Source organism: Medicago truncatula, chromosome 1, assembly GCF_003473485.1.
Source record: "Medicago truncatula cultivar Jemalong A17 chromosome 1, MtrunA17r5.0-ANR, whole genome shotgun sequence".
Lineage (NCBI taxonomy): Eukaryota > Viridiplantae > Streptophyta > Magnoliopsida > Fabales > Fabaceae > Medicago > Medicago truncatula.
Window position 1 is genome coordinate 18,762,501 of NC_053042.1, and position 20,838 is coordinate 18,783,338.

General features: G+C 31.9%; 2 protein-coding genes across 2 annotated transcripts in view; both read left to right on the plus strand.

Moving 5' to 3' along the window:
* LOC25483166 (uncharacterized) overlaps nucleotides 1–356 on the plus strand; it is a 603-nt gene extending 247 nt beyond the window's left edge. The window contains exon 2 of the mRNA XM_024774932.2: nucleotides 1–356. This exon is cut by the window's left edge and continues 15 nt beyond it. Within this exon, the coding sequence (XP_024630700.1) occupies nucleotides 1–317 (317 nt within the window). The 3' untranslated portion in view covers nucleotides 318–356.
* A 7,896-nt stretch (nucleotides 357–8,252) lies between these two features.
* On the plus strand, nucleotides 8,253–9,287 carry LOC25483168 (glycosyltransferase BC10). The gene has a single exon (XM_013611817.1). The coding sequence runs from the start codon at nucleotides 8,253–8,255 to the stop codon at nucleotides 9,285–9,287; it is 1,035 nt and encodes a 344-aa protein (XP_013467271.1).
* Nucleotides 9,288–20,838: the final 11,551 nt, after the last annotated feature.

Below are 20,838 nucleotides of genomic sequence, written 5' to 3' on the forward strand. Positions count from 1 at the left end.
TGTGTCCGTTGAACAGCCTTCAAATTGTCCAAAGAAACACTGGGCAAGTAGTAGCTGGCAAGCCTCTATGGAGGGTGGAGGTTATCAACAATTGCATTTGTGATCAAAGCCAAATAATGTTGTCTTGTAACGGGTTTCAATCTTTCGAGGGTGTTGACCCGTTAATTCTTAAAAAGATAGGTGATAATTGCCTCTTATATAACGGTCATTTATTGAGTCCTAGAAATATCGATGTATTTGCCTATGCTTCGGATTCATCCTTTCCTTTTGTTCCTGTAAGCTCTGTTACAGGTACATGCCATCAAAAAGATATATAGTGTATTCAAAACATGATATGGATTTCAAAGGATTTAAGAACCTTTGAATTTCCTTGAGATTGTAATTTTATATTTGTTTGGTATGTCCTAAATTAATAAAAACAAGATCTTTATATTAGTTTTTTGAGCTGTATGTTTAACTGTTTGAAGTTGTGAATTTAAATATCATATGATCCCAAATCAATAGACCTTAATTAGTTATTGTGGCTTATAATGACTGAAAATAAACTACATGATAAGAGGATTTCCCTCTAGATGTGAGAGATGTTGACATTTAGTGTTGTTTTGAATATGATTATCTTCGATGAAAAAATTGTGGAAAACAAAAAAGAAAGAATGTAAAAGTATGGCTTGATATATAATTAGTATAATTACTCGTGTTGATGATTTTATATTTTTTGGTAATTACTCGTAAAGATGAGATCTCAACTTTGTTGGCACACTAAAATTATCACCTATATATCATCATTTGCAACACTTTGGAAAAACAATTTAAATAATAAAAAAAATAAACATCAAAGAATCTGGAGGACTAGGCCAAAAGCCAAAGATACAAGTCGGAGGATCGACAACATTTGCCTCATTCAAAATCTTATCAAATATTCAAAAGAATAAAACTTCCGTGAAAAAATAAGTTGCAGTAAAAGATAACAAATACAATATAAACCAAAAATAAATTAAGCAAGCATAAATGGTGTTTCTAGGCCAAAGCCTATTTCAATGAAAGCGGGAAAATGGAACACCAACCCTATTTTAGCAAAGTCATAACTTATGAAATTTGGCATACCATCACAACATGAAACAATTGACATGAAATACATGGGTAGCCAATAATTTGGCATAAACTTAAGGGAAGAGGGTACATTTTTTCGAAGCTCATAAGGCGACATTTTGAAATGTTGCCTAAAGGTACAACTTTAAGGCAACGGTTTTAAAACGTTGCAACAGCTTTAATTTATCCCAATTAAGAACACCTACAAGATCTAACAACGAAAAGATAACTCAAATTGTGAAATATAAGAAACACAAATTCTATTAATCATTGTACAACCAACTAAACAAGTATGAAGATTTTGTCAAACAACGAGACATTATCACATTATTAATCATTACAATAACAAGAAACTCAATCAATAACCACAACTACTTCATTTTTTCTCTTAAAACTCAACTTTTTTTTTACAACAAACTCTTAGTCAATAACAAAAACTAAAACTACAGTGGATATAATATTACACTAGAGCAGACTGAAAAGAGACACAGTTGCTCAAAGATTTACAACCCATACCAAAACCCTTTAGTTCACCCTTAGAGAAGGTTCAACCTTGATCACATTTCATATAATACATCTAATAATTCGTTGAAGACTAAATCCAAGGTTGCCCCAAATGTATGTCGTCCAACTCAATACATATAATTAGCTTGCGAGGGAAAACTTTAATAGCATCTAGGCCAATAAAACCTATCATTTTATTTTATCCATACATTGACAAAACAAGAAAAGTAATGAGAACAAGGTACATGATCAAAGCTTTACAATACAACCTTGTGTTCACAAGGATGGAGACTCGGACTACCTTGTAGGAGAAACAAGATCAATCTAAACCATAGTGGCTTAGTACATTTCATGATAATTCATGCATACTGTAATTCATATTAAATAGAAAAAAATCATGTTAAAGAATAAAAAGATGAAAATAAATTAGATAATGAAAAATTCTCACTTGCAAAGATGCCTTTGGTGCCCATCAAAGAAAATGATACAATAATCATGAATCTAAGTCATTCATATAACAACTATATAAAATTCCTTTTTAGTCCTCAAGAAGGCAAGGATTAGAAATTGTGTGTTGAGCTAAAGATATGGGTTTAGGCTCAGTCAAAAACACTCGTGAATGTTGAATTTTAAAATACATTTTTATTGTAGTATCTATCAAACTAAATTTTTCAACATTTTTTGGTAGAAGGTTCAACCCGGCCCATTAGTAAAAAAACATAAAAACATACACATATAAACACACACACATATATATATATATATAAGTTTGTTAACTTAGACCAACAAAAAACATGAAGGTCCAAGTTAGCAAAAGTGCACATTTTTATTTGGACAAAAATATTTTTCATCTTTATTATTTAAAACTAATAGCTTGAAGGTTACTTTAAACATATTTTTTAACTTGCTCCAACTTGCTAACTTAGATCTACCGTAATTTATTACAAATAACTTGAGGAGTAATTTTCATTAAAATATATTTGTTAACTTGCACCACTTTTCTAACTTACACCCACTTTTATCTTAATACAAATAGCTTGAGAGATATTTACTAAATTATCCCTTACTTTAAATTGGTTTATACCAGTGGATATTATTATTATTTTTTTGTCTAAATGAAAAAGGTGCACTTTTGCTAACTTAGACCTTCATGTTTTTTGTAGGTCCAAATTATATATATATAATTTTTGTAGGGAGTAACGATTTTTTTTTTTTGAAAGATGTAAGGAATAACAACTAGAACAATAATTGAATTCAAAATCTTAAACTTTGACCAAAAAAATATTATAATATTTAAGAAATTATAATTAATTTTGAAGTCAAGAGTTAAAAAATAAAAAATAATGCGTTTTTTTCAACATAACATTCTTATGGGTCAATGGCCGAAAATATAAAATTCTTATATGTGAGAAATTACTATTAGTATAATTATTAATGATAGTATATTGAACAAAGAAACCTAAGGTAGTTTTTCAATATATAAATAAGAAAAAATATTTGAAACAAAAAATTAAAAATAAATAAGTCAATTCAAATATTTTGACTTGTTTCCTAACTCATATAGTTTTTTAATATATAAATAAGAGAACCAAAGGCACATGAGTAAGCAACAAAGAACCATGGAAACCACATTCAAGTATCTTATTTCAATAATCTTCCTTACACTTGTCATCAAAGGTATGCTCTTATTTATTATTTCTTCAAGTGCATATGCTTTCAACTATGATCTCTTTAACAATTTAGTGTCTTACCCAAATATTTTTCAGGAACATGTTATAATTGTCCATTGAACACCCTTCAAATTGCCCAAACAAAATTTGGGCCACCAATTCAAGGCAAGCCTCAATGGAGAGTGTCGATTACCAACAATTGCAATTGTGTACAAAGCCAAATATTATTATCTTGTAAAGGGTTTCAAACTGCACTAAGTATCGACCCTTTAATTCTTAAGATTCAAGGAGATACTTGCCTCTTATATAATGGTCATGTTTTGGCTTATAATAATACTGATGCATTTTCATATGCTTGGGATACAGCATATCCTTTTGCTCCTGTAAGCTCTATTTCAAGTCCTCCATGCAATAGTGAAAAATAAATATAAGTATAATAGTGTATTAAAAAATAATAATATGGATTTCAAAGGAATTAGGAACCTTTGAATTCTCTTTATGATATTGTAATTTTATATTTAAGGGGTTGTTGTGCTAAAGTAATAAAACAAGTTATTTATATTTAACTGTTTGATGTTGTGAATTTTTTTGTTGACGCAATTTAAAGTTGTGAATTTAAATATTATGTGATCCAAAATAAATCAAGTGACCTTAGTTATTGCGGTTTATATTGATGTAAAATCAACAAAGATAATTACATAAAATCATGTTTAGTCCCCTGAAAAAACATGTTTAGTGTATATGTATACTAGTATAAGAGGTATTAAAATGATGGTTATTATCAATATATATTTTTAAATAGTCAAGAAAATTTATTAAAAAAACTAGAAACAGGTACAAGAGGTACTAAACTCATAAAATATGATGAAGTACAAGAAGTACTCAATGCCCCCAAATGATGATTAGTCTGAAATCAAAATGTCTCCCAATCTACCTAACAAATCAATTCAAAGTAATGTAAAACATTCATAAAAAATGAAAAGGAAATCAAATTTTATATCCAAACACCAACCTCAAGATATAATTTTAATCGCATCAATAACTTCTCCCACCAAAGTTATTTTTCGATCATAACTTGGATAAATTAAGGGACCAAACTGACCGATTTTAAATTAAAGGATCAAACTAGACTTTTAATTTTGACAATGAGTATTGAAAATGACAAACTGACCATGGGTGTATTTGACAATGAGAGTATTCATATAATAATTTTTACTATTTTTAATTTGATGAGAGTATTGAAATTGAAGGAAACATGTAACCCAAAAAATTGGAAGGAAACAATGAGTCACGATAAGATACAACATGTGATTAATTTTTTCATCATGGAGGAAACAATGCCGCAATTATGTAATATACTATTAAACTAAAGAAAAATGAAAGCGAAAGTTATAAAATTTTTGAAGTGTTTCACGGATTAGAGTCTAAAGTTGATATGAATGCAGTTGTTAAGATTAAAACATACACACGAGAGAGAGAGAGAAGAGAGAAAAAAAAAAGAGAGAGAGAGAGAGAGAGAGAGAGAGAGAGAGAGAGAGAGAGAGAGAGAGAGAGAGAGAGAGAGAGAGAGAGAGAGAGAGAGAGAGAGAGAGAGAGAGAGAGAGAGAGAGAGAGAGAGAGAGAGAGAGAGAGAGAGAGAGAGAGAGAGAGAGAGAGAGAGAGAGAGAGAGAGAGAGAGAGAGAGAGAGAGAGAGAGAGACTAAAATTAGAGTAAGACTCATAAGAATCCTGCAAAGATTGTTTGGTTTTGAATTTTGCAGAGTATTGGCACTTCTAAATCCTGCAAAGTCTTGTTGATTTTATTCAACTCTTTATATAGAGAAGGTGATTGACGAAATTGGCAAGTGCACCACATCGCAATAAGTAATAAAAATAAAATTAGTAAAACTTACTTCAAAGAGCAAAATTAAAAGAAAATTGAACAAATTTGTAGGGTTTAATTTCCTTGCCCAATGCGAGATTAGGTTTGTGATTCAGATTATTAACGATAATTAGGGAATCCTTGAATCCACCTTCGTCTTCCTTGGAATTAAATAAAACAATCATCTATGTGGAGTCTACTTATGATTTACTAAAGTTAATATTTAAAAACTCCATTGAAACATCTTACGAAAACATATGTTCCGAGTTAACCTAGTTATACTACGGCGTTCCCCAAAGAAAAGAGTAGAAAACTTAGATTTCAAACTTGAATTTCATTAACATAATTATGAAATAAGTATTTGGTAATGTCACGAACGAATAAAGAATTTTGGGTTGCCAGTCTTATTTTTCATCGACGGATCAATTTTCAAGATTATCGATGCAGATTCTAAATTGAAAAAGCATTAAGAACATACAAGTACGAATTTAAATTGGACCCAAGAAAAACATAACTGAATGAAAACTTTATTAAATTGAATTCAACAAATAAGAAGGGGTTCATCTTAGAACCCTAAGCAAAGAGTTTTAGTTTTTTCATGGCAACATACATCATAACAAAACAATAGAAAAACAAGTCCTGGAGAGAACAATGGAAGGATGAAGATCCTGCCTTGGAACTTTGATGCTTGACCCTTGGCTTGAACCGTTGGCTTTCTGAATAAAAAATAATGTGTGCAAGTGTTTATATTTATAACATATGATTACTTAGGGTTTAAGAGAAGAAATTAAACTATGATTTTTCCACCGTTTCTGCTTGAAAACAAGCTACGAACAGTTTTTCCCTAGAGACGTGCGCAGGAGGCGCATAAGGCAGCTCCTGTTGTGTGAAATATTGCATTTTCATCTCGTTTTTTTTATTGTTCTTCTATCTATAAACTCCTAGGAATTTGAAATAATTTTTCTTCACTCTGTATTGTCTTCAAAAACCTTCTAAGAACCATTGGTATTTAATCTTCATATCCTTGATCCTTCACGTGATGTCTTGATTTGTCTATTTACATGATTCATCACTTTAAAACACTCAAAACACCTATGAAGTTGCATGATTTTCGATAAAAGTCAATTACAACGACTTTAAAGAAAACAGTACAATATATTCCTCAAACCATTGACAACCCCTATAACTCTCATTTTTTGTTTGTCTTCAAATGCAAAGAAAAGTACCAAAAACATAGCTAAAAAATATCATCTGATGCTTCATCGTCAATCTCTAAAGTACTTCCTTGGCATGGAAGTAGGTAAATCAAAGAAAGGAATAGTGGTGTCTCAACAAAAGTATGTTCTTTATCTCTTACAAGAAATATGTATGAGTGGATATAGACCTGTTGATACTCCTATGGACCCAAATTTAAAACTTTGGGAAAAAGAGGACACATCTGTCGACACAGGAAGATACCAAAGGTTAGTTAAAAAATTAATTTATTTGGCACATACACGTAGGGATGACAAAATAGGTTGGATCCATCGGGTTGGTCTGTTTAAACCCGCCATTTTTAGCGTGGTGGGTTGAGTTTTTCAACCCACCACATGTAGGATGCCCGCTCCGCCTAACCCGCTAAAAAGTGGGGCGGGACGGGTTGGCCCATTGGATTGATATGTTAAAAAGAAACTCTATTTTTCACTTTTTATTTATTTATATGTCCAATCAATTTTGCAATTTTCATCTCAATATATTGGGGGAAAAATCAATTAATTTTACGACTTTTGTTTTATGATTTTACCCTTATATCTTTAATGGTTAATTATGTTTTTGGTCCTAATAAATGTACCAAATTTTTTATTTTAATCCCTCGAAAATTTTCCTTCAACTTTAGAGTGCGTATAAAATTTTCAATCACTACTTCTGGTGTCTATTTTTAAGTTAATTTTTGTATTTTTTAATGAAATTGTGTAGAAATGTGTATAATATTGTAAAACAATTCCTAAAAAAAAATTAGAATTTTTTAACAAAACAAAAATTAAATATGGATTTTTAACTGTCAAAAATATAAAAATTCATGATTTGTTAAAAATAAAAAAAAAATTGTGAGAGATTCTTATAATATTTTGAATATTTTTTTGCAAAATTTTATTCAAAAATAGGCTAAGTCCCTGCAAATATGTCTCGTTTTGGTTTTAGTCCCTGTAAAAAAAAAATTGTTTTTGGTCCCTGGAGGGACTATTTTCAAAAAAAAATAAAAATGGAGGGACCTTTTTTAAAAACAAAATATTTTGCAGGGACCAAAAACTACAAAATTGGTTCAGTTATAATGTGCCACGTATGCAAATCATCACAAAAGTGGAGTCAGAGACTATTTTAAAAAACAAAATATTTTGCAAGGACCAAAAAGATTTTTTTTTTTTTTTACAGGGACTAAAACCAAAACGAGGCATATTTGCAGGGACTAAAACCATATTTTAGCCTCAAAAATATGAAATTTACAAATGAGTTTACTTTAAAGGAGTGAGCAAAAGTGAAGATGGGAAATTTTTGAGGGACTAAAAGTTGAAGAATTTTTTTAGAGGGACTAAAACTAAAAGTTGACATATTTATATAGACCAAAAATATATTTAACACTATTTTTAACATGCAGTTAATTGATAACTCATGAAATTTTTATTTTCAATGTGTTATTGATTTATTATAGAATTTTCGAAGATGTAATTTTTAACTGTTAATTAATTGATAACTAAAAAAAATATCATATCTTTATATTTATGAAAAATATAATGTTTATCCGAAAAAATAGTTTCATTATTAATACGTATAATAAAAGAATCAATCCTTACCAAAAATTTCTCAAAAAGAAAATATCAATTCTTACTACTTTTGGCGCCGTCATTATTAGTTTCCGGTCAATAGCTTGAGACTTAAGGTAAATAAAATTAGGAAATAATATTTTCAATCAAAGATTTACTCCAAAATATATTCCAATTACCAAATATCAGCCCAACGAGATCCTCTCATTCTCCACAACAATATACACTCTTTTTCAAGTTCTTATGAAAAATCTTCTAATCACTTAACGCTATAAAGCCCCATAAAACCCTTATAGAAGAAAAAACAAAAACTTAAGATCAAAACCCATGTCGAAATTACGCGTTTCGATCGTCTTGTTATTTGCTCTCTTAATCACTCTCTTCTTTTTCTCCCCACAAATACAACCTCAATCTTACTTCCTGTTTTCCAACCCCGACCCCGATGCGGAGGACCTTGCTCTCTTCCACCGTGCCACAAGGACAACACCCCACTTATTTACCCTCAAGAACCCTAAACCCAAAATCGCCTTCCTCTTCCTCACAAACACCAACTTCACCTTTGCTCCTTTGTGGGAAATATTCTTTACTGGAAACAACCACCTCTTCAACATCTACATCCACGCAGACCCGGTTTCCTCTGTCCTCTCACCCGGAGGCGTCTTCCATCAAAACCACTTCATCCCTTCCAAAACAACTCAACGCGCCTCTCCGACACTTATAGCCGCTGCTCGCCGTCTCTTAGCCACTGCTCTATTGGATGACCCACATAACCAATACTTTGCCTTAGTCTCCCAACATTGTATTCCACTCTTCTCGTTTCGATTTGTTTATAACTCCCTTTTTGAATATCGGGTAGAGTCCTTAAACAAGTACAAGATTCAACACCCTAGCTTCATTGAGTTTGACTCTAAACATCCGAATCTCTACCAGCGCTATAATGCTCGTGGAAAGGATGTAATGATGCCGGAGGTTTCATTCAAGGATTTTCGCAAAGGCTCGCAATTCTTTATCCTGAACCGGAAACATGCAAAGGTTGTTCTGCGAGATCAAAAGTTGTGGAAGAAGTTTCGGATTCCATGTATAGATACGTATTCCTGTTACCCGGAAGAGCATTACTTTCCGACTCTTCTATCGATGGAGGAGCGCGATGGCTGCACGGGTTTTACTCTTACGAGAGTTAACTGGACTGGTTGTACTGACGGACATCCGCATCTTTATACTCGAGAGGAGGTGTCGCCGGAGCTTGTACGCCAGCTTAGGAAATCGAATTCCAGTTACCCCTATCTGTTTGCAAGGAAATTCTCACCGGAAACTCTAGCACCGTTGATGGATATAGCTTATGATGTCATTTTCAGAGATTGAAACTTGCACTGCACACTTTGGTATTTCTAGAGAATTTTTTTTTATTTCACTGTCTAAATTTGCTATTTTTAGGGTTTTGATTTATTATTATTATTTTCAATAACTTCCATATTCTCCATAACTTCCCATGAATTATGCACAAGTTTGATATTTCATTGGTTTATTTTTATTTTGCAATGCGTTCATGATAGTTTCTTTCACTGTAAATAACACTGCTATACATCCTTCAAAAAAAAAATTAAAAAAATTTGGTGCTTTGTAATAGAAAAACGGATATTCCGCATTTGAAATTTGTATAAACGTGGAATTTAGTTAATTGGAAGGGTAGACAGAAGGGATCAATTTTTGCATACTTTTTACTTAATTGGAACAATGAGAGTAGACTGAATAATTTTACCTACAGTTAAACTGATTAATTAAGAGATAAAAAGTGTGGTTTTACGTGTATGTTGGAGTTTTACCTCTAAAGCATGGGTACTCTCTAAACATGGTGAAGTATACGAACGCAAGGTTGTCAAAATCGGGACTTCACTTCAGGTCGAAAGGAAAAAGCAAAATCGTAAAATCGCATTCAAAATCGAAGGATTTTACTAAAGGACTTTTGTAGAATCGATATAGGAAATTGTAAAATCGCAATCAAAATCGATGGATTTTATCAAAAAAAATTAATACTAAATATACGTTATGAATGGTATATAGTCATAAATGACTTAGCTTATAAGAAATCGTAAATCGCAATCAAAATTGATGGATTTTGTCTATTTTGAGATTCTACTATGAATTTGAGTCGTTTGAAGGTGAAGAAAGTCGCAAAATACTGGATTTTAGGATTTAAGTTGGGATTTTGACAACAATGCTCGTACGTACCTATTTTTACTTAGTTGATTCGCCATAGCGAATGTAGCAAAAACGTACATGCGATGGAAAAATTTATCGTATTACTTGTACCCATACCTATGCACCATAGACTTTTACACAATCCACTCTACTTTTCTGTGTGTATGGGATTCAAAAACCTCTTACATCAAATGATTGTAACATATGTATGACAGATATATTTTAACAATTGGATTGCTTTCGTATGATCAAAGTTTAGCGTGTATTAGCTAGAAGCCTAGAACTCAACTGTTTTTTGGGGTGATTAGCTTCAAGATGAAATCCTTAAATATAATTATCTGAAATTAAGTGTATGTCCTGAGCCTTTTGAGTTATTTTAAATGTTAACAAAATCATTGTGACTGTGTCTTCTTTAAACTCTCTGTTGCTCTAAACCAAGAGTCATGTTAAATTATACCGGTAATTATATTCGAACTGTGTAACCGAAATGAATTTTTACGCTCTCTTATAATAAGTATATTCACCTTGATCGTTCCAGAAAACATGAATTTGAAAATAAAGAAGAAATAATTCAGATATATACTAATTGTGTGGTAAGCATAATATGACCAACCCTCGTAGTGATGTGCTCTGCAAGGGTCAATGCGCTTTAGGTTAAATTGTTCCCCATACACGCCCCGCCCTTTCTTCGCCCTCGTTCCCTTAGTTGTCAGTCATGTGCTAAAAGAAATGGATGACTCCATTGAAGTGTAACGTGGGAGTCATACTTCTCGAGCTAGGCAACCAAGGACTCACTGACACCAAGTCAAACTACAATAGGCCCCTATCCGTCGCGTTTAGACGTTATGCTGACGAATCCTATAGCGGTACACTAATGGATTGGTAGTGCCGGCCCGATAGATTATGAAGCCTAAAGCGAAAAGTTAAATTGAAGTTTTCATGAAAGAAATTAAAATAACACAAAAATTATATTTTTAAGTTGTCTTTATATTATGATATAGGTGATATTTTTTTATTTTGCAAAGATGAAAAACAAAAGTGCCGCAGGCTCAACAAACATGTTTGAATAAGTCCCCACAAGCTTAAATCAGTTGACAGGGACAATGCATAATATATGCAAGATAACGGGGTTCGAACCCTGGACACCACCAAAAAAATATTTTTTAATAAGAACAAAATTTAAAATTAATGATACGACATGAAACAAGAGCTTTTAAATAGTAGTAATTGTTTTATTTGGATGCCTAAATACCTTTTAAAAAAAAAAAAACTTTTTTGGAGACCTAAAACAAGAGCTTGTCCCACCTTATGCTTGGGCCGGCCCTGTGGCTTGGCAATGTGAAATAAAGAATCTAAGCAACAAAGTGCAGGAGTGCGAATGAGAAATGCACCATGGAAAGAAAATAATTAAAGATCCAAAAAACAAAAATGCAAAACGTGAGTACTATTTGTAAGTAGAGAATAGCTATTACAAGATATTAGAATAGAAATATATTTATTATTAGTTATTATTAGAGATTATGCATTAGTGACACATCAATGTATATTGATTAGGAAATCATCTTGATGAGTCAACCATGACTCAATCATCGTATATATTGATTACAGTATAATGGGAAAAACATGAGACAAAATTCTATTACGGTGTCAGGAGTCTCTTCCCCTTAGCAACCCTACCTCCTTTTTTCAAGACTCGTTCTATGGTTGTTTCTAGAAGAGACGGCACTGGTTAAACACACACAACACGTGACTAATAATTCTGCTTTTATGGCTTCTCAGGAATTCTATTTCTAAAGTTTAAGGTTCCAATTGATTCCAAGCATTAGTGTTTTACCAAGCTGGAAATTATCTATTGCAATTTGCAATATTACTCCTTTAAATAAGCAAGGCAACTAGGTAATCACAACACTGTCTGTTGTAGAAGTGACTAAAAATTGAAGTTTGGATTGCAAAATCATGTTTGCTAGAAGACCAAAAATCGGCGCCCGATTTTGGCTGCCTGTTGGAGCAGTTTGTTGCGAAAAAAATCGGCGTCCGATTTGGTAAATTTGGAGCCTGATTTTGCATAACAACTTTTTTTCTTCAAAAACATATTTTTGGACCAGCTTTGTTACAATTTTATGGGAGCTATTTTTGCTATAAATATAGACATTGTATCAGTGTAAACCTTGAGATAGAGGGGGCTGAAACAAGGGTTTAGAAAGGCAACAACAAAACTAGGGTTTGTATAAAGTTTGTCTCTTTGGAACAAACACTAGGGTTTGAGGGTTGATTCACCTCGGGAAACACTATTAGGATTGAGTCTCTTGGTTACGGGAAGAGATTGGGGCTTTGGGTAGAATTAGGCGAGAGACTTATTCTTGTGACGCATTGATATCTCTTTTGTAAAGTTACTCATCATTATAGTGAAACGGATGGCTGCTCTCTCCCCAGACTAGGTCAATTTGGACCGAACGGAGTCAACAAATTCTTTTGTGTTCTCTCTTCCTTTCTCTCTCGCTGTTTTCTACTTTTGGCTTGTGTTTATAATTGTTCCATACACTTTGTTTTGGTTGCCTAATTATCATTTGCTCCACACATCAAGTTTGTTATTGATGTATTTTCTCATCGAATTCGCAACACGGTCACTTCCCACAGCAGAGATTGTTTTTACTTTCACTAAAACTTTAGTTTTATTTACTTTTTTATTAATGTTATATTCACAAACTCAAACCTCACAATACGGTCTCTATATATATATATATCGATCTCGATCAAACATTCATAACTTTCATTGATCTCAAAATCATACTTTGAATGATACAAACTTCACTCACCGGCCACCTTCATAGATCTCAGGCGTCAGATCTCAAGCTTCATTGATCTCAAACCTTACAAGCTTCATTGATCTACTCAAACTTCATCCTTGGAACTTCATCGATCTCAAACATCACAAGCTTCGTGAACCTCACAAACCTCACCCATTGTTCAAATTGCACACTGCATTAATCTTCAAATCGATAATGCACTTGAACAATGTTGCTACCATCCATTATTTAAACGACGACAAAAGAGAAACTGGTTTCAAATAAATGTTTACAATTTATTTTTCTATTCTTTTTTGGTTGAAGATAAACTCCATTTCTTTGCTTCAGATTTGATTTCTTTTTGTTCTACAAAAATGTAACTCCTGCTCCATGGACACACAACCACACGTATACGGTACACTAAAACATAATTGACATCTAGTAACATTTGAAAATTGTTACTAAATCAAGAAAAATGTTACAGATTACAATTATTAACATTTCTACAATTGTTAGGTAAAGCCTGTGTTACTGAAGGGCTTTAGTTACATTTTATAGTATTGTTTGTAACATTCAAAAAGTGTCACAAAATGTTACATTATTGTAACACTTTTTGTATCACCGATAACACTAGAAAAATGTTACATTTATAATTTTTGAGAAGTTATAAAAAGTGTTGCAAAGTTGTCGTGGCTAAAATATTGTGAATCTACCAAAAAAAATGTTACCAATTGAAATAGTTTAGAAAAAAGTGGATTATCTATAGGAGCTGTTGTACTCAATCCACCACATTGAATCTAGAAATTACATAAGTGTTTTTACATGATCCAAACAAATCAAAATACTACATTTTGATCAAAATTTAGATCAACGATTTTGGATAACATTGCAATGATATAAGATATCCTAACTAAACCTAGTAATAATCTTTGAACCACTTCTTCAAAAAAAAGAAAAATCTTTGAACCAAATTTGAAAATAAAAAAAAACATTAGCCATGAGGTGATCTAAGCAAGCTAATGCAACAGAAATCTTCTTGGCTTGCAACACCATCCTTCATAGCTTCTCTGGATACAACAAAAGTCTTCTAGCTGCAAGTATTTAGAATGAATGTGAGATCAAAAACTAAATAAAAATAAATTTGAGGTATAAATTATTGAACCAAATCCAACAATCACTAAGAAATTGAGATATAAAGATGGAGCAGAATTTACCTTTACTAGAGATGAAGCAAGCAGCAAAATCATATTGATAAAAGTGTTTCTACAAATTAAGTTGAAAGACACACTCATTGCAAGCGAGAAAGCGTGCACCCTTAGCATTAACCCCCTACAGTATGTGTTTTCCACTAGTTAGTAATTGGCATATTTGCCAAAGGCTTAAATTTGTAAATCGTCCCTCTAAATTCTTGTGATTTTGATTTTCGTCCCTGTATCTTTTTTTGTTCTAAAACAATCCTTGTAAGTTATAAACGTTTTGGTTTTGGTTCCTGTCGTCATCGTCTATTACAAAAACGTATATGTGACAAACAAAGAATGACATAGCGACGTATGATGTGGCAGATGACGCTGATGTGTCGTTCCATATGCCGAGTCACTTCGTCATCTTCGACACATCTTCATCAACCTTCATGGAAAACAAAAAAAAAAAAACCAGAAATACAACAACAAACATTAACATCATCATCGACATCACTACACTAAAAATTCATAAAAAAAATTAGGTAGAAATTGACTCAACGGATCTTTATGTGTCCTTTACAAACAAAAATATGAAATTGACTCAACAATTATTAGACGATGGTCTAATTTACATGCATATGTAATTTTTTTTGGCAACATATTGTTGGTTGATAAGTTAGGACAATGCATTATTATATGCAGGGGTTGGAGTTAGAATCCCGGACATCCTACTTATTCACTTTATGAGGTGAATTCTAGCCGCTAGGCTACTTGACAAAAAAAAAGTTTTTCTTTTTGACAAGAGGTTGATAAGTTTTTGTAAGTCTCTTTATGTACCGTACTCAACAACCACCAAGGAAAGAGAGAAGGAAATTTTTTACTGCAATGTAGAAACAAATGTCATTTAGAAAATAGATAATTATTTTTTTTAAAATTTTATTTTACAAGGATATTGTACCGTAAAGATAAAAATATTATTAGATGTTTTTGACAAAATAAAAATATTATTAAATGTTAGTGTATAGGAGTTTTATATTGTTATTGTGTATAGACTTGGGATATTCGCGGTGCGGTTGGTTCAGTTTTTAGGATAAAAGTCATCCGAACCGCATGATAAAAAAACATGTGATTTGGTTTGGTTTGGTTGAATTTTAAAATAAAACTCAAACCAAACCAAACAAATGCGGTTTGGTTTGGATCGGTTGTTGTGGTTGTTTTTTTTTAGAAATGTTTTATATTTCATCCAGCATTACAATTTCAATTTCAACAAAAAATCATCCCAACTACATAGACCAAATTTAAAACGTGAACAAAAAGTAATCATATTTTGTAAGAAATATAAAAGACTAAGATTTAACATTCACCAAAAGTTTAAGTAGAACATGAATACATTTTTTAAATAAAAAGCAAAGAAGAAACTTTTTTTGACAAAGCAAAGAAGAAACTTATCAAGAGAAAAAACATGTCATTTTATAAAAGTTTTCATTGAATTTCTATAAGTATTGGTTTAAATGACATATGTTTAATTAGTGTATTTCTAATGTTGCGGTTTGGTTTGGTTTGGTTCGTTTGATAAAATAAAAACCACTAACCAAACCAAACCATGTGGTTGAGTCAAAAAATGATCCATACATCCGAACCAAATGCGTTTTGTTTGAACAAAATGTGTTTCACAATAAACCTTAATGAGTTTTGATGATAACAAGGTATTAAAAATTGTCAATTGGTTATTGCTAATATTTGTTCAAGTGTACAGAACCATAGGCAAAGTTAATCAATTTCAATAGGTCTTGGAAGAACAATAGAGAGCAAAGGAACCCAAAGCATCTGAAGAAAACTGCGTCTGAAGCTCTAAAGTGGTTCTGAAGTAACTAGTGCCTCTAAAGTGATGACGTCATCAGAAGCAGAAGTTCATCAGAAACAGAAGTCCATCAGAAGCAAGATTTCATCAGAAGCTATATCATCACCAGAAGCTACAATTGATCAGTAAATTTAATTTGAAGTTTCAAAGGAGCTGTTTTTCGTTTCAACCTCGTCTAAAAGAACGAAGGATTGAAAGGAAGATATCAACGGTCATTTGAAAAGCACTGGGTGCTTGTCCTTCTTTATCAGAGTTGACAAAGTACAAGTGTACAACCACTACCTCCACTACTCTGTTTCTGTCTACGCTACAAGACAAGACAACAGCTCTACCTGCAGAAATGTTCCTTCAAGATAGGAATGAATTTGAAGTTGATCCTTCATAGGACTACACCCAAATCAGGCAAAAGATTACTGGTGGATGATCAAAGGAACTCAACGACTCTTTAGACGTGCTAAAAATCTCAACGTCTCTCTACTCACCACTGTATAAAGGAGTGAAGACTTGAAGATTGGCAAGAGACATCAACACAAGTTAAAAGCACCAAAACTCTGCCAAATTTGATTCTACAAAGCACTTTGAATTTCTGCACTGATTTGATATATCTTAAAAATTCTTAAGTTTAGAGTCCTTATTGCATTGTATTGTGAACACCACTGATTGTATATCAAGTGTTCAAAGTCAAACATTTTCTGTGTAATTCTGTTTGATTAGAAGCCTCTCGCCTGCGTGCTTGAGCATTAGAAGACTCTTGCTTTAGTGCTTGACCATTGGAAGTCTCTCGCCTGCGTGCTTGAGCATTTTGAGAAGTCTCATACTTAGAGAGTATTGAGCATTTGTAATATGTGTGATTATTAGTGAAAATCTCCTTGGAAGTGCAAGGGGGACTGGACTACTTCCGGTTTGTGGAAGGAATTAGGATAATTGCTTGTGTCTCTCTTTCTTTTCTCTGCTCTGTTTTATTCCGCTGCATATCTGATTCTGAACATTACATCAGAAGCACTCTCAACTAGCTTCTGAAGTAATACCAGAAGAAGATTTCTTAAAGAGAAAAAGAAAACACAATTCAACCCCCCCTTCTTGTGTTTTTCTCACCTTCACGTTTTTTTTTGCAGTTTTGGTTTGGGTTGGTTTGATTTGCGGTTTTTCTATTAGATTGGTTCGGTTTTGAACACCCCTAGTATAAACTATAGTGTTCATTTTTTCTTCTTTTACTACACTAATGCATGTAAATTATATGCAATGCTTTTTTTTTTTTTATGAATTAGGTTAGGATTTTTTTTATTACGGCCAGCATATTCTGAACCCTACTTCCTCTCCAAAAACAATATTCTGAACTCTACTCACCAAACCTTGGGCTCTTTCTTTCTTCCACAGACAAACTAAAGGAAAAAGAGTGTTAACCCTAGATAAATCTTACTACTTACATTCACGTTAAACATATACATACTATATTGGGAGATATGGGGAATTTATGCGGAGGAGGATGCAAACCAAAACTCAATCCCAAAAGTCTGTATACTCTCATCAAATGCATGTTTCCATTATTTCCATTTGCTTTATCTCTAATCAGGAAAACCTTTTTTTATCTGAATAAATAGTAATCATAATGTTAAATTATTTTGCAGTTGTGATAATGGTTCCACCGATATCCGAAAGAGGAAGAAGAAATAATAAGGAAGATATGATTAGTGAATTATCTGATTGCATTATCCATTCATATTTTAACTTATCTGGATACCAGAATTGCTGTTCAAACTTGCGTTTTACCAAAGAGATGGAAAGATATTGGAAACAAATTCCATCTCTTACATTCACTTCAACTGAATTTTCAACTTCAGATAAGCTATCCATATTCATTTCTAGCTTATTTTCAATTATAATTGGATTTGGCATTAGAACCGGAGAAGGCAATGGTTTGATCAATAGCATCATCAACCATACGTATCAATAAACAAAAAAAAATTGCAAAAATAAACATTATCAATAATTATTTAAATTCCAATGGTAGTTAACTATCGTTGGCTCTAGCGACACTTGATTGTTGTTGAAGCTCTGGAGTCACTTAACTGTCGTTACGATCATGTTAGCGCAATCCAAAAAAATGGCAGAAAACAACAACAATGTAAATGTGTTAAAACATTCATTACATGTTGTTTGACGTTCAATGTATGTAGAAACCTTCTAGCAATCCTTCTTCAATAATTTGAGACCAAGATTTTGCAAAAAATATAAATCAAAATTTGAGTTTTTTTGATGGAAGATGGAAGAAAAACTAGGTGAATGCAAAGTGAGGTGGAGCTGGCTTGCCTTATACGTGAAAATGTCACGAATGATAGTTAACTGTTATTGAACACTGAACGACGTTTAATTGTGGCTAAGAGAATAACAAGAAGCATAAAGAGAAATTTTCATAAGCAAATTATGAGAAAATATAATTGGATCCGGGCCGGATGGCCCAAATTGCCCATGTAATTTGATATTCTTCCAATTTTTATCTTTTAGCAGCCTAGTCACATATGAGGCGCTAAGGTGGCTTTCGAGATGGCTGCTACCAGATGGATTTATTTTATGATGTGACATTTTTTTGTTTCAAAAAAAATTTATTCCTTTTTTTCCTTAAAAAATCTTTTTTTTTTTGCTAACACAAATATGAACCATTTTTTCATGTATACATTAAGTCTAGAAAAGTGACCTAGACGTCGAATTTTATCATGACCTTTTACATGATTGTTTAAGCCGTTAAAATAAGGTCTCCCATATAAAATTAAAATTGACCAATAAGGGACCTCTATAAAATTTTGAGTTGATTTTTTTGTTGAGACCTCTATAAAATACATAGAAAGGATCTGCAAAATTCAAATTATTCCAAGGATGCCTCGATCATTTTTCATATTTCAACCAAAACATGAAAAATTGAAATTTTATAGTTTTTTCTTTTGAAATATGACAGACTTGTTTCGAAGCTTATTTAGCTACAAAAAAAAATGTTAGACCCAATAGACCGACCTATTTAAATGAATATATATTATACTCTTTCAAAAACAAAAATGAATATATATTATATATATAGAGAGAATATGTAAGTTTGGACTGTCTCTTTTCTTTACTATTTTAACCGTCATTTAAACTATTTTATTTACTATTTATTCTTTAAGAATTTTACTTTAAATTTTACTTAAAAAATTAAATTCCATTAAAATATAGTATCCCACGGAACCATATTATCTATATTATATGTAAAGGGGATAGGGAATTTGTGTTAGTCTTATAAAATAACGTAAACAAAAAAACTAGATTGTATTTGTTAAATTATTGATGTCTATCGAAAAAATAAACATGATTCGTTAGGTTTGTTGCAATTATTTTGGACAAAAGTTTGTTGAACTTTAAAAATAAAAAATATTTGTGCTTATAATTTTAATCAAAATCAAAATTTCATACAAAATATCATTTATAATTTACACGTATTATCGCAATAAAAAAGCAGAAAGATAGCCACATAAGTTTTCGTCTTTACGCTAGTATGAATAACATTTTTTATGCCTATTATTTAATTAGATTCTGTATTTTTGGTTAAACTATAGTTTTGTTAAATTTTTGGTAATGAAAGTTTATTAGTCTATATTAATTTCTTACATATTTAAATATATTGTATAAACTATAATTGAAATATGAAATCACATATACTTAGCTGACAAAAAAATTGTAACAAAAAAAATATTAGATAAAACAATTTGGCATCACATAAGTCCTATCTCAACTGACAAAATTTGTCACAACGCATACGTCCTAACTCAACTGATAAAAATTCTAAAATTATTAGGTTGGATATCGTGAATTCTTTGATCCGTAACCCATCCACTCGTGTGTGTAGGTGTGAGTTTTAATCTATATACATTTATTTTTACAAATACAAGTCTGTGTACTTATGAAATTTGATTTTAAAAAATCTAATAAACGCTTTCTTTTTTTTTTTTTTTGTGTTTAGTGCAAAGCAGTGTTTTAAAACCCATACCGACCCGGTCGGTCAGACTGGTTAGCCCACGCACCGGAGGGTGCAGCGGTTCGGGCAGGCTACATGACCAGATATGCAAAGACACACCCTAATATGGGCAGACAGTTGAATCAGTTGAGCCCACCCGACCCGTTTTTCAATTATTTATTTTTTTTAATAAAAAGGCAAAGACACAAACCCTAATAACACATACTCCTAACCCAAATGTCATTTTCAACCGCCGCTCTCCTCTTCCATCTCAACCGGTGAAGATGATGAATATGAATATCAAGATTATGACAATTTGACTTCATGGACATAAATAGTTTATTGATTAGTGAACTATTATAACTTATGTGAGTTTTTGTTTTTAGTTGACTATGTAACTTACTTGGGTTTCTAAGTCTGTTTTATTTTGATTTCCAACAATGTTTAGAACATACTATGTTTTAAAGATGGAATCTAAATTATAACTTAATATTGTTTAATGTATGGGCTAATTTGAATTTGGATTGGAATTAGCTTAAATTGTGTGCAGTTAAGAAATTAATTTGCAAACTTGCAATTGTGAATATAATTTAATTTTTTTTTAATGTACGAACTTTAAATAAAAAAAAATGATAGGATTTTTTTTTATTACCAAAATTTCATTCATAATGTAATTTTTTGTTATAAATATTTTTATATAGATCAGGTCAATAGTCATGCGGTACGACTGGTGACCCACCGGTTCGACCGGTGCCCCAGTGCCTTGACCGGATCGATCACCGGTCCGGGTTTTAAAACATTGATGCAAAGTCTACATCAAACCCGTGAATGCTTAACCCTATTCAGAATAAACAGTGTAAACCCTAGATAACTCTTACTACTTTCATTCACGTTAAACAAA

Bases quoted from the DNA above. Each gene is read 5' to 3' on its own strand.
- LOC25483168 (XM_013611817.1), top strand. From the start codon at position 8,253: ATGTCGAAATTACGCGTTTCGATCGTCTTGTTATTTGCTCTCTTAATC.